Genomic DNA, 13,500 nt, shown 5'->3' with positions numbered 1-13,500 from the left:
CTGCCTGTAGCAAAGAACTGGTGGGATCATAAGCCTGAAAAAGTGATTGAAAATGAGCATGCAAAACTACTGTGGGACTTCCGAATACAGACTGACAAAAGTTTTGGAACACAATACCCCGGATATCACGATTGTGGAAAAGAAAAAAATGTGGATTGTTGACATTGCCATACCTGGTGACAGCAGAATCGGTAAAAAAACAACTTGAAAAAGTCACCAGATATCAGGACTTGAAAATCGAACTGCAGGGACTCTGGCATAAACCAGTGCAGGTGGTTCCAGTGGTACTCGGCACACTGGGTGCTGTGCCTAAAGACCTAGGCAAGCACTTAAAAACAATTGGCGCTGACAAGATCACCATTGGTCAGCTGCAGAAGGCCACCTTACTGGGATCTGCTCGCATAATCCGCCGATACATCACTCAGTCCTAAACACTTGGGAAGTGTTTGACTAGTGATTTGTGATACGAAACCCAGCATGGCTATCTCGTTTGCTGTGTATACTGTCATCATAATAATAATAATAACAATAGACTGTTTGCCTATTTATTTTGCTACAGTAACTGGGCTTCCCCACCATGCTTAATCTTATGCTCTGTTGGTATGGCTTAGTATTTATTATTTTGCCATTCATTCAGCCCTGAAGGAAGAGATTCAGAGAAGTCACTTCACTTTAGAAGCATGATTTCAGTCAGAGATTTAGTGGTGTGTGAACTGTCTTGAGATATCACACTCCATGGCTTGAAATATCTATTGCTGAGAACTGCTAGCAATAAAGTGGAAGAGCGAAAGATCTGCTCTTCACACTTGGCTGGTAGATTACTTCTCTCTGCAGTCTTCTCTTTCTTGGACTAAATTTACTTTAGTTAATTAGCTTTGCTTGAAATTAGAAAGTCTTCGGAGAGATGGTAGTGGTGAAAAGTCTTTTGTTGGCTAATTAATTAAAAAAAGCAAAAGCTCAGTACTTTGGGGTAAATAAAATCTGTCGTGTGTCTGAAGAGAAATGGATTGGCTCTCCTAGCTGATTTATAAAATATAAAGACAGCTCGGTTTTAAGAATATGTCAACGAAACACAAAATATTAGGCTAAACTATGGTTTATGTGTTCCTAATAAACTATTGTTATCTGGGTTTCCCCAATATTTTAAGCCATAAAACACAATTTGCAAACTCCAGTGGTTGGTTTCAGATAACAAAACCTCCAAAACAAAAAGTTCCCTTGCCTGCATTCAGGCTTTTTTTAATGTTAAATTATAAAGTGCCATGTGGACAAGTATTATGTCCTTTTAAGTTTTAGAATGAATTAAAAAAAAAAAGTGGGAAAGCAAAAGGAATAAGGAAGCTAGTTAAAATGCAGAAAGCAAAACATGTAGGCAAGAAGGATGTCAAACGGCAAAATAAGAACCTGGAGGATTAGAGGGAGATGAATCAAGAAAAAAGAACATTGCAGTACACTTAGTCCTCAGCGCCCAGCCACAACTTGAGCCCTAAATTTTCATTGCTAAGCGAGACAGTTGTTAAGCAAGCTTTGCCCCATTTTACGGCCTTTCTTGCCACAGTTGTTAAGTGAATCACTGCAGTTGTTAAAGTTGGTAACACAGTTGTTAAATGAATCTGGCTTCCCCATTGACTTTGCTTGTCAGAAGGTCGCAAAAGGTGATCATGTCACCCTAGGACAGGGGTGTCAAACTCAAAGCCCGCGGGCTGGATCCGGCCTGGGCGGTGCTTAGATCTAGCCTGCAGGGCTGCCCTGAAAACAGCAACTGCAGGACTGGCCTGCAGTGCCTCTGGCCAGCGAAAATCGGCTCCCGACGGCGAAAATGGAACCCTCTGCCAGCAAAAATGGAGCTTGGAAGGGCCCTGTGCTGGCAAAGCGCTCAGGCCACTAGAGGTGTGCCCGACATGAGTGATGTCGCTGGTCACACCCCTGGCCATGCTCTCCCCCCGAGGTCAAACACAACTCTGATGCGGCCCTCAATGAAATCGAGTTTGACACCTTGCCCTTGGACAATGCAACCATCGCAAATACAAGTCAGTTGCCAAGCTTCTGAATTTTGATCATGTGACCATGGGAATGCTGCAACAGTAGTAAGCGTGAAAAAAAAAGATTATAAGTCACTTTTTTCAGTGCCATTGTAACATTGAACGGTCACTAAAGGAAGTGTTGTAAGTTGAGGACTACCTGTAATCTAGATATGTTGTCAACTTTGTGAAGGAAAAGACTGGTTGCAAAAATTGGCAAATGAGGACAAGGCAAGCTTGGGGAAAGATAAACAAAGAGGATTCAAGCAGCAGTTATAATTGCAGAATTTCAACATTTGTATACATCTATGGCAGGACGTCTATGGGGATGTAGTGGCTCAGTGGCTAAGATACTGAGCTTGTCAATCAGAAAGGGCAGCAGTTCGAATCCCTAGCACCGCGTAACGGAGCGAGCTCCTGTTACTTAACCCAGCTTCTGCCAACATAGCAGTTCAAAAGGATGTAAAAATGCAAGTAGAAAGATAGGGACCACTTTGGTGGAAGGTAATGGTGTTCTGTGCACCTTTGGTGTTTAGTCATGCCGGCGCATGACCACGGAGACGTCTTCAGACAGCGCTGGCTCTTTGACTTTGTAACAGAGATGAGCATCACCCCTAGAGCCGGAAATGACTAGCATGTATGTGCAAGGGGAACTTTTTACCTTTATGGAAGGACTGCATTCGAAAAAACAGTGGGTAGGATCTAGTTAACAGTTAAAATTAACTTCATATACTTTTAATTAAAATTGAATATAATTACTTTCCAGTCATGTATTTAACACTTTTTCCCTTTCTGTCACTTCAAAAATTGCAAATTGCAAAGCACTCAAAGCATTTGGGGACTGCACACCAGAAGCTCGCTTGGATTTGTAATGACAATCTAAATGTTCTGTTAACTTTTTCCATACCAGTGCAGAATACGGGAAAAGTGAAAGTTCCATTAATTTTCAATCATAGTGTTAGAATCACACACTACTCAATGCGGTTATAATAAAAGATGAGTAAATGTTTGTGCAGCTTCTTAAATCATATTGTTCGTGAAATGCTATATTGAGATACTGGGTGTGGACCTTTTGTGATAGATCTATAGCAGCATGAGATCTCTCCCCCCCCACCCCACCCCCGAATGATAGATTTTGTTCATTTATATAACTACCTGCTCGATATTTCCAAGTCAATTTTATGGGCTTTAATTCGTCAAACAGTCAGATGGGATCTTTCCTTGTTTTGCCGTACTGGTTGCATCAATACAGAAGTGACACTCAAGGTTATGAGCTGAATTGCTAACAGCATTTGAGAACATCTTCAGTTTCTCTCCCAGATCAACTCGGGCTCTTATCATGATCTTAGCTACTTCTTAGAAATATTATTTTTGGCTCAGAGATGTACATGGGCAGCCTCAGATGGCATAACATTTTCTAACTTAACTGTGTTACTAGACTTGCCCACGACTGAGGCTAGCTGTTTCTGGGTGCCATGTTAAGAAAACTGCAAACACCTACTCAATGACATTCTTGGAATATATTAGTTTTCAGTTAATTGGCTCATTGGACAACATTGGATCATTCAACTGGGTAGTTTATATCAGCTCTTATGTTTAGTATTCTTTTTTTTTAATACCAGCTGCTGAACTCAGAAAATCATTAATCCGGTCATAGTCTGCTGATGGCTGTCTTCCTGGTGCTATAAGTTGTCTCAACTTAATCATCCCCATCAGTCATATTTCTCTGAAGTCCTTCCAGTCACTTGCAAGCCAATTTTAATATGTATTCTGTATTTCTCAGAATTGAAACATGATTGACAGACAGCTTTTAAAGGAGCTTGGAAGTATTAATGGGCTTTCATTGTAGCATCTGTGGCTCCAAATGATAACTAGCCTGTCAACTCTCTTCTGCCTTACTTGGAAATGTCAGAATTAAGCCCTGAGTCATATGGAAAGACTCTGTGGTGTGTGTGCCCTCCACTGTAGAATCTGAAGGGCTCTTCTTTGTATTCCGCATAGACTCCCAATTCAGCTTGTATTCTCTTCCAGGTAAAGAGCTGAGAATAGGGATCAGCTTGGTTAATTTAGGAAAGCTTTTGTAGGAAAAGGGGTGGGAGGAGCTGCAAGTGTGCTGGGATTTAGAGATGGTATTCAGAGTTTTGCAGCGTTAATTCTGCGCCAGAAAAATAAACACATGGCCGACGCTTCATTTAATGTCTTTATAAACATAATAAGTAATTTTACAAACCAGTGGTAGATCTCTCCAACACGGAGCAAACGCAAACAGAAGCAGTTACAAGTCACTTCAGTAGCTCAGAAACAGTTTCACTTTAGTTCAGCAAGCAAGCAGAGGAGAGAAGCAGTTTCATTTCAATAGACAGACTCAGAATTCAACATCGCTTCAGAGCTGCAGAGCTTAGCCATGCCTCAGCTACTTCTAGTTTCAGTTTCCACACAGTTCCCATTAGTTGAGACTTAGTTGCTATGCGTATTCATTGGCTGAGCTTGCTACCACGCTCTATTCCAGTTCATGAATATACTCTGACAGATGGAATCAAAACAGAGAGGATTCTAGGAAATACAAGACTGGAGAGATCTCTGTGGAGTTGCTCAATCATCCAAGTCATTGTTGTCCCAAAGGTTCTTCTTCCAAAAAGCTTCTTCAGTTCTCACTGCCTGGTGGGGTTTGGAAACCCCACCCGGGATTATAATGGATGGGAAGTGAAACGTTTTCAAAGGAAAAACCAAGAAAGCCCTTTTGCAAAAAGAACCTATGGGACAAGCCTGGAGACTAGAAGTTTGAAAATGAAGATGGTGGCGGCAAATCAGCTACATTGGCTAATGAAGACTTGGAAAGTGTATTGGTTGTTGAAAAGGGGCCTGCTAATTGAGAAAGAGTGGCTGATGATTTCAAAATGGATTAGGCAGTTTTTGGTACTTCTGGGGGTTCATTTGATCCTAAATGTGGGGGAAGTTGGGAAAAAACACTGTGAAGAGGAAAAGCACTTTTAAGACCAAATCAGTAACCAAAGCAGATGGCACGTTAGATGCCAGGAAAAAAAAAAAGGTAGATAAGATCAGAAGGTCACCCATGGGATCCAGGCCAACTGCCAGCATAGCAATTGAGAGAGATGGAAAATTGCTCCTAAGTTCTCCTGCCTTAATTCAGATAGAAATAGCTCTACTATTTAGCAACATTGACGGGTGCAGGCACACTTGATACCCACATATCTTAAATGCATATTCTAATAAGTGATTCATGTTTGGAATAGCTTTCAGCTAAATGTTAGGGTGCCTTAGAAAAGAAACGGTTGTCGCCCACATTTTGGAACGAGAGGGGGAGAATTATTCACCAAAGAAGGCAAAACATTAGCTGGGGAACTAAAACTGTTTGACTGTTCTGGTAAAGCTTAGCTGAACTTGCTCATTACTATGTCTGTTAAGCAAATGAGTTCAGGGAAAAAGAAAAACCACCTACTAAAAAAAGCTGTGGCCTTGCTTCTTTCAGGCAAGTCCTGGAAGCCTTAAACATATTCAAGGACAGCCAGTGTTACAGATTCTCTCTATGCTGTCTTCAGAAACTGAAACAGGATTTTTGTGGGGCAGACCCAGGGGTGGGATTCAAAAATCCCAGCAATCGGTTCACTGCCCAGATGCTGGGTGAGTGTGGCCTACCAGAACTTCCGGAAGGGCCATTTTTTGCCTTCCCAGGGTCCAGAGGCTTCCTTCGGGCTTCTGGGAGGGCCCAAACGGCCTCCCCCCAGGGCTCTGGAGGCCCCCTGGAAGCTGAAAACAGGCCCATTTTGCAACTTCCGGTTCTTCTGGTAGGGCTGTTTTTTGCCTTTCCAAGGGTCCAGAGGCTTCCCTGGGGTCTCTGAGAGGTAAAAACAGCCTCCCCTGGGCTCTGGAAGCCTTCCAGAAGCCAGAAACAGGCCTGTTTCCAGACTTCTGGAAGGCCCATTTTCCCGCTCTCAGAGCTCCACACGGACCCCACACTCACCTTCATTGAAAATGGGCCACGTGGAGACTCCTGGGAGAGCCGGGATGGGGGGGCAGTCAGTCCGTTCAAATACTAGTTCAACGAACCGGGTGCAAATTTAACATCTGGTTTGCCCGAACTGGTCCGAACTGGTAGAATCCCACTCCTGGGCAGACCATATAATAGGTTCGTTTTAAATAGCTTTGGGCTTTTGATATTTCTTTATAAGAAGGAGCTGTTTTTCAAGCAGCACGTGTATCTCGAAGCTGACTAGGAAAGTAGTCAGAGAAAGGTGCCCTTAGCATTGAATGAAACTTCCATTCCGTGGCACAGGGTTTCTCAGCCTTGGCAACTTGATGCACAGGCTTCAATTCCCATAATTCCCCAGCCAGCATGAGTTGAAGTCCATGCATCTTCTAATAGACAAGCCTGAGGGACACTGTCCTACAGAATGGATATTGCATTCGGTTGAAGTGCACCATTCTCTGACTACTTTCGTGGTTAGCTTCAAGGTACAAGGTGCTGCTCTCAAAGCAGCTCCTCCTTATAAAGAAATTTTACAGGGCAGGAACATGTGGCACATGCTCCGTGAGGTCTGTGCATAAGAGATTCTGTTCTGTGCATAGGCGTACCCCACGTAGAACCTGATAGCTTTGATCTTTACTTCTCCTGCAAGGCAATTTCGCACCTCCCAAAGTGGGACTGTCTACTAGCAATTCAGCACCTGGAAATCAGGCTCAAGGAGTAATCAAAATGTGATAAACATTAATTAGTATAATAACCAATTGCTTAATGGAAGGAAAGAAGGAACCTTGATTATGTTTTCTCACGGGATTTTTAACCATCAACTTTTTGATTGCACTTACTCAGATTTCAAAGAGGAAGTGAAGAAGCTGTTTTTAAATCTGAAAATGAAGAGAGTAAGAAGGCCAACAGTGGGAGGTAGATGTTCTACCCCTTCTGACAGATTGTTTCAACTTATTTGTCTGTGCGGCAAAAGTACACACTGCAGTTTCCTGCTGCTAAAACTTTTGAGATGAAGGTGGGATTGACTTTTAACTGCTTCCCTCAGCAGCTATAAATTAAAAATATCTATTTTTTTATGAGTTAATAAAAGTTTAGGCTTGTGTATTGCTCTATCTTTGGGCCTGTGGTTTATAGGATTGCTTTATCTTTGAGGGGAAAGGAGAGTGATATTCCTGGCCCCCTCCCTGGGGATCTAGGCCAACTTACTGAGGCCAACTTATCACGGCTATCTCGCCATGGCCAACTCACCCGCAGGGCAACTCAAATGTTATCCATCACTGTCTCTTCAACATTATTTTCATTTTTGTCCATTTCCACAAAAATGGAGAAAACTCTGAAGAAACAGTGGCAGATAACATTTACCACATTGAGTTTGTCCCTGTTGTGGTTCGCCAGCAGCAGGTATGGACGGCTGAGGTCTCGGAGAGTGAGGACTCAGATGAGGGGCCTGTGTGTGATGTAGGGATGGGGCCAAGACCATCAGGAAGTGGAGTGCTGCCTTCGGAGATTGTGGAGGCTATCAGCAGCGATGAAGAGGTTCCCGAGGAGCCTGAGCCTAGTGCGCATGCACGCAGGGCTGCTTGTAGGAAAGAGCAGCTGCAGCAGCACGGGCGACTTGGGAGTAAGGCTGCAAGGTAATGGCTCCTTCCTTAAGAGATAAAAGCTAGCCTGAGAGAAGCAAAGAAGCAAAGCAGGAAGCAAAGAAGTTCTTGCACTTCAAGCCTTGTGGAAGTTCGGACTATCTTAGTTTGTGTTCGATGATTTTTTGTTTGGAATATTTCTTGGCAACTTAATCTACTGCTTTTGGCAGCCTTGTACAACCTTAGCAAGGCTCGTACTTATCAGAGACAATTAGTTTTGATAGCTTTTTAATCGTGAATTAACGGAATTCGCAAAGAAGCATTAAAAGGTTTTGCTTTTATCTCTGTTTGGTGTTTGTTTACTTGGAACAAGGTTTGGGTCAGAACAGTCACACGTGGAATTGTCCTATGGCAAATTGGCCGCAACGATTTGTCCCATGGTGAGTCAGCAGTGGCAAGATGACCGCAGAGAGTTGGCCATGGCAAGTTGTCTCATTCTGTCGCCTTCATCTGAGATATTCTTCACGGTCGTTAATATGCATCAGTTCTCTCCAGGGTTCTGAAATTTTAAGTGTGATGTACGTTATGATCCTAAACACTTGGGGACAATCATGTGGATAAAAATCTTCTTTGTATTGGGAGCCAGTATGGTATAATGGCTAAATGCTGGACTATTAACTGAGAGACCATGAGCTCCAGTCTATCCACAGTCATTAAAGCCAGCTGGGTGATTGGGCTAGCACAACCTACTTCATAAGGTTGTTGTGAGAAAAATAGGTGGTATGCATACATTACGTATATTACTGTATTACTTTGAGTTGATCAAAAATAAAAAGGAGATAAAAATTCATTCAAAATACTGGAACTAACCTTGAAGAGCTTTCAAAAGCTCCAGCTGGTCCAGAATGTAGTGCTGTGTGCAGTATGAGGTATCACGTAGTACATCCATAACACAACTACATGAGTTACACTGTCACCCAGAATTCAGGGTGCCCTTTGTCACTTTAAAGACCACAGTACAGGACATCAGGTTACTTGAGGGACCATCTTTCCCCGTGGCTTCCACCCATCCTACGAGATGTGGCAGAGAGGACTTTTTTTAAAAAAAAAATGATTTGTCAATCGCTTACAAGATAAGAGATATAAGAATAAATATGAGTATGAATATAGGGAATGGAATGGAATGGAATTCTTTATTGGCCAAGTGTGATTGGACACACAAGGAATTTGTCTTGGTGCAAATGCTCTCAGTATACACTCCCCTTACAGACCTCTTAGGAATGGAGTAAAGTCAATAGTGGATAGTTTAAGATTAAAGGAGTGGGGGTTTGAGGATGTAACTACAGTGTCAGGTAGTACATTCCAGGCATTGATCACTCTGTTGCTGAAGTTGTATTTTCTGCAATCAAGTTTGGAGCGGTTTACATTGAGTTTGTATCTGTTGTGTGCTCTTGTATTGTTGCGGTTGAAGCTAAAGTAGTCATTGACTGGTAGGACATTGTAGCAGATAATTTTGTGTACTACGCTTAAGTCCAACCGTAGGCAGCGTAGTTCTATGATTCTGTCATTAAAGCAATGTCACTTGGTAGGACCTAGGAAGTGAGTCTTCTCCGTCATGGCACCTACCCTATGTATCAGTCTCTCCCCAAAAATATATGCAGTCCCCATTTTGTTGACCTTTTCAAAGGCTGTGAAGCTCTGGCTCTTCCCCCAAGGACTGGGTCAGGATGTTAGTATGCGGCTCTGGCATGACTTAGGTATATCTGGTTTTGCTGAGGCTTGATATAGTTGTATTTGAATTTTTTAGGAATCCCTTGTTTTTATTTAGTTCAGCGTGATTGATGGATAACCATGTAAATTGGATTAATAAATAAATAAAATACTGACAATCCTGTAAATTATTCTCCAGGTTGTAACAGCAGTTTGTTCCCCCCACCCGCACATTCAGCCTACATAGAATCCTTGAAGTTGGAAAAATAATGAATCAGGACTGCCTGATTTAAATGCTGGTTTTCTGCAACAGAGGGCTGGCTGTGTCAGTGACTATGATTGGTGTTCTCCTTCATTGGCACACTGTTTCTGTCCTTTAATATCAATATATTTATTTTGCAAAATTGGGGAAGGGGAGGACATTAATCTGTCTACTGCAAATATCAATCACTCTTTCACTGGCTTAGTGTGAAGGATTATAACGGTTCTTTGTTTCCAACTTCAGCTTTAATGACTTAGGGAAAACTTGACGTGGTTTCATTCGTGCAGCTAGTACTTTAGGCTGGATTTTATTTGGAGAGAAGACGGTTTCATATGTTCTAGCTGGCTTAACAAGGAAATTTTCTCTTGTTAAAAAGAGGATGTTAAATTATTTACAGGTATTTGTTGATTATTAAATATAAACGTGCTCAGACATGTAAATGAGCACTCTTTTTGGAGACATTTCATGTGTGTGATGACTATTCTGGGTTATTGATTGACTGATTGTGCCTTTGAGTCAATGTTGACTCCTGATAACTGCCTGGATTTATCCCTGCAGATTTCTTGGCAAGATTTTGGAAGTGGTTTGCCATTACCTCCTTCCTAGAGCTGGGAGCGAATGACTGGCCCAAGGTCACCCAGCTGGCTTTGTGCCTAAAATGGAAGTAAAACACAGTCTTCTGTTTTGTGGCCAGTGCCTTAACCCCTACACCAAACTGGCTCTCTATTCTGGATATAATAATTATTTACTTTTTGAAAGACTTTCTTTGGCCAGTCACGTCTGTATTAGTCACTTGACAATCATACCTAGTATATAATCTCATATTTTATTTATCTATTGTTTTATATAGGGTGTTTATATACTGCCATACTTTTAAGATGTGAAGTATTTTACAATAGAATAACAGAGTTAGAAGGGACCTTGGAGGTCTTCTAGTCCAACTCTCTAACTGGGTAGGAAACTCTATGCCATTTCAGACAAATAGTTGTCCAATCTCTTCTTAAAAACTTCCTGTGTTGGAGCAAACAAACAATAATCATCCAATAGTACCAAAAAAGTTTTAGTGATACCCAGATCCAGCTTTACACTAAAGACTCACTAGAACATAGTGGTTTTAACCATGTAGTAAAAGGAAAATAATGGACAAGGCTTTCTACTGTGTAGCACTGACACCCCTGCTTCATAAGGAATGGAAACCTGCTAATATTCCTCTTGAGATGAACACATAGGGAAGACTGAGTTAGAGCTTTCCTTATCTTACCTAGGAGAAATATCTAACTCAGAAAGCTCAAATTGCCCAAGGAGCTGCTGATACAGTTCTACAGAGGAATTATTGAGTTTATCATCTGCACTTCTATAACTGTCTGGTTTGGTTCTGCAACCCAACAGGACAGACACAGACTTCAGAGGATAATTAGGACTGCAGAAAAAAACAATTACTACCAACCTGCCTTCCATCGAGGACCTGTATACTGCACGAGTCAAAAAGAGGGCTGTGAAAATATTTACAGATCCCTCACATCCCAGACATAAACTGTTTCAACTCCTTCCCTCAAAACGACGCTATAGAGCATTGCACATCAGCACAACTAGACATAAGGACAGTTTTTTTCCTGAAAGCCATCACCCTGCTAAATAAATAATTCCCTCAACATTGTTCAACTATTACAAAGACTGCACTATTATTACTGTTAATCTTCTCATCGCTCCTTATCACCCATCCCCTCCCACTTATGACTGTATTACTGTAACCTTGTTGCTTGTATACTTACGATTTATATTGACTGTTTCCTAGTATGATTTGATTGCTTATTGTACCCTATGACTATCATTAAGTGTTGTACTTATGATTCTCAACTCTTGACGAATGTATCTTTCCCTTTATGTATACTGAGAGTATTTGTACCAGTAAATAAAGAATTCTATTCTATTAAAGCCAATAAAGAATTCTATTCTATTAAAGTTTTGAAAAATTAAAACTAAAACTAATTAAAATTTAGTAACATAAAATACACAAGAGATTAGATCAACAAGGAAACTGCCTCAAGATTTCAATGTTGGTACAGTGATTAAAACCAACACCTTAAATTGGACCCAAAGCTTTTTGGCAGCAACCTAAACACTGGCATAATGTTACTCAACCAACTCTTCCCTGCTTGGAGCCAGGTTGCTACATTTACTGTGGCTTCTGAACCATTATTACGAGTAGGCTCAGAAACCTTTTCTCGTTTCTCTCAAACTTGAACATTCATTCCTTAAGGTCTATGGAGATTCTCAGTCATCCTGGCCATGGTTGTCCCAAAGGTGCTTTTTTCAAGAGGCAACTGGACTTTCTGGTTTTCTTTTGAAGACGTTTCGCTTCTCATCCAAGAAACTTCTTCAGCTCTTCAGAACATCTTTGCTTTTCAGAACTGAAGAAGCTTCTTGGATGAGAAGCGAAACGTCTTCAAAGAAAAACCAGAAAGTCCAGTTGCCTCTTGAAAAAAAGCACCTTTGGGTCATTCCTGAAGGTGTTTTTTGTTTTTGTTTTTGCCTCGTGTTGACTTTCTAACCCAAACATGAAATAATGTGGGGATCCAAACAGGTTGAGAGTGATTAAGATCCAAATTGACCCTATGTGGCAAACAGATATAGAATAATAATGTAATATATCTTATCCTAATATGGTATTGTCAAGATGTGTAGAGCTACATGGATTTCTTTTGTTATTACTGTATTATCATTACTGTTGTTTCTCAGCCTGGTGGCACAGTGATTAAACTGCAGTGTTGCAGGCTAACTCTGCTCACTGCCTGGAGTTCAATCCTGATGGGGCTCAACGTTGACTTCCATCTTTTCTAAGTTTGTAAAATGAGCACCCAGATTGTTGGGGACAATATACAAATAATGCTTCTACATTACAGCCCAAAGAGTGTTGTAAAAGTGCTATGGGGTGGTATATAACCTTAAATGCTACTGCTATTTGATGGTCTTGTTAGCAAAATTATGACAACCTTTGTCTTGGTTGGTTTTATTAGGGGAATAGGAAGGCAATTGATGGTGTTTAAATGATAGCTATTTTATTGGAAAGACATTGTTTTACTTAATCTATATACCAACCAGAGAACTCTTTCTCTTTGCCCATTAGTTAAATGCTGCTGCAAACTGATTGATTGACTGATTGATTCTTAGGATCTCCCAACAAGTGGAAGCCAGCCGGGCACAACTACGAGCAATCAATGAGCGGGTCACCCTTGCCCAAGCCAAAATTGAGAAGATAAAAGGCAGCAAGAAGGCTATTAAGGTTTGAATACTGATTGCAATGGTTCTTTTGAATGACGTTGCTTCCATTAACCTGTGATTAAAGGCCAAGCTGCCTGCAAGAGCAGTCACACAGTTCACAATTGCATGAATGCGTGCTTTTTTTTTAATGCAGAATACAAAGTGGTTGCAGTAATAATCAGTATATTAAGGAAAGAGGGTGCTCTAATCTGTTGCCTTCTGTAACAGCCACGATCTAGTTTGAGGATCGGGTAGTAAAGCCTGTTTATTTTCACTGTTTTATTATATTCCAGAGCCTCTTTGTCTTTCAGCAGTATTTTTTAAGCATTCTTAGAAGCATCCAGAATGCAAATTTCTGGAATGTTAAGCCAGAAGCTGGTGACCCCATGGTCACATGATCAAAATTCAGGCATTTGGCGATGGGCATGCACTTATGCCAGCTGTCCTGGTGGTCATGAGATCACCATTTGTAACCTTCCCAGCCAGTTCCTGACTGTGATGACCCAGGGTGGGATACAAAACAAACACAGTCACAGAAAACAGGTGAAGCCCCTTTTATTCCTTCACTTTGCTTCCAAGCTCCGAATATTCTTGATGGAAGCCAAAAAACTCCCACAAAAACAGTTACAAGAAGCAGGGAAAAAGCAACACAAACCAGGCAAGATAAGGGCTGGAGGA

At 41.3% G+C, this 13,500-nt stretch overlaps 1 protein-coding gene across 1 annotated transcript in view; it reads left to right on the top strand.

Moving 5' to 3' along the window:
* The window catches only part of WASHC1 (WASH complex subunit 1), a 56,856-nt gene that overhangs the window by 25,024 nt on the left and 18,332 nt on the right, over window positions 1-13,500 (top strand). Inside the window, exon 3 of the mRNA XM_026719608.2 lies at window positions 12,733-12,844. Coding sequence (XP_026575393.2) covers window positions 12,733-12,844 — 112 coding nt within the window. The remainder of the gene's footprint in view (window positions 1-12,732; window positions 12,845-13,500) is intronic.

Source organism: Pseudonaja textilis, chromosome 5, assembly GCF_049901715.1.
Source record: "Pseudonaja textilis isolate UNSWEBS1 chromosome 5, rPseTex1.2, whole genome shotgun sequence".
NCBI classification, from domain to species: Eukaryota; Metazoa; Chordata; class Lepidosauria; order Squamata; family Elapidae; genus Pseudonaja; species Pseudonaja textilis.
This window is presented reverse-complemented; position numbering and strand designations above follow the sequence as displayed.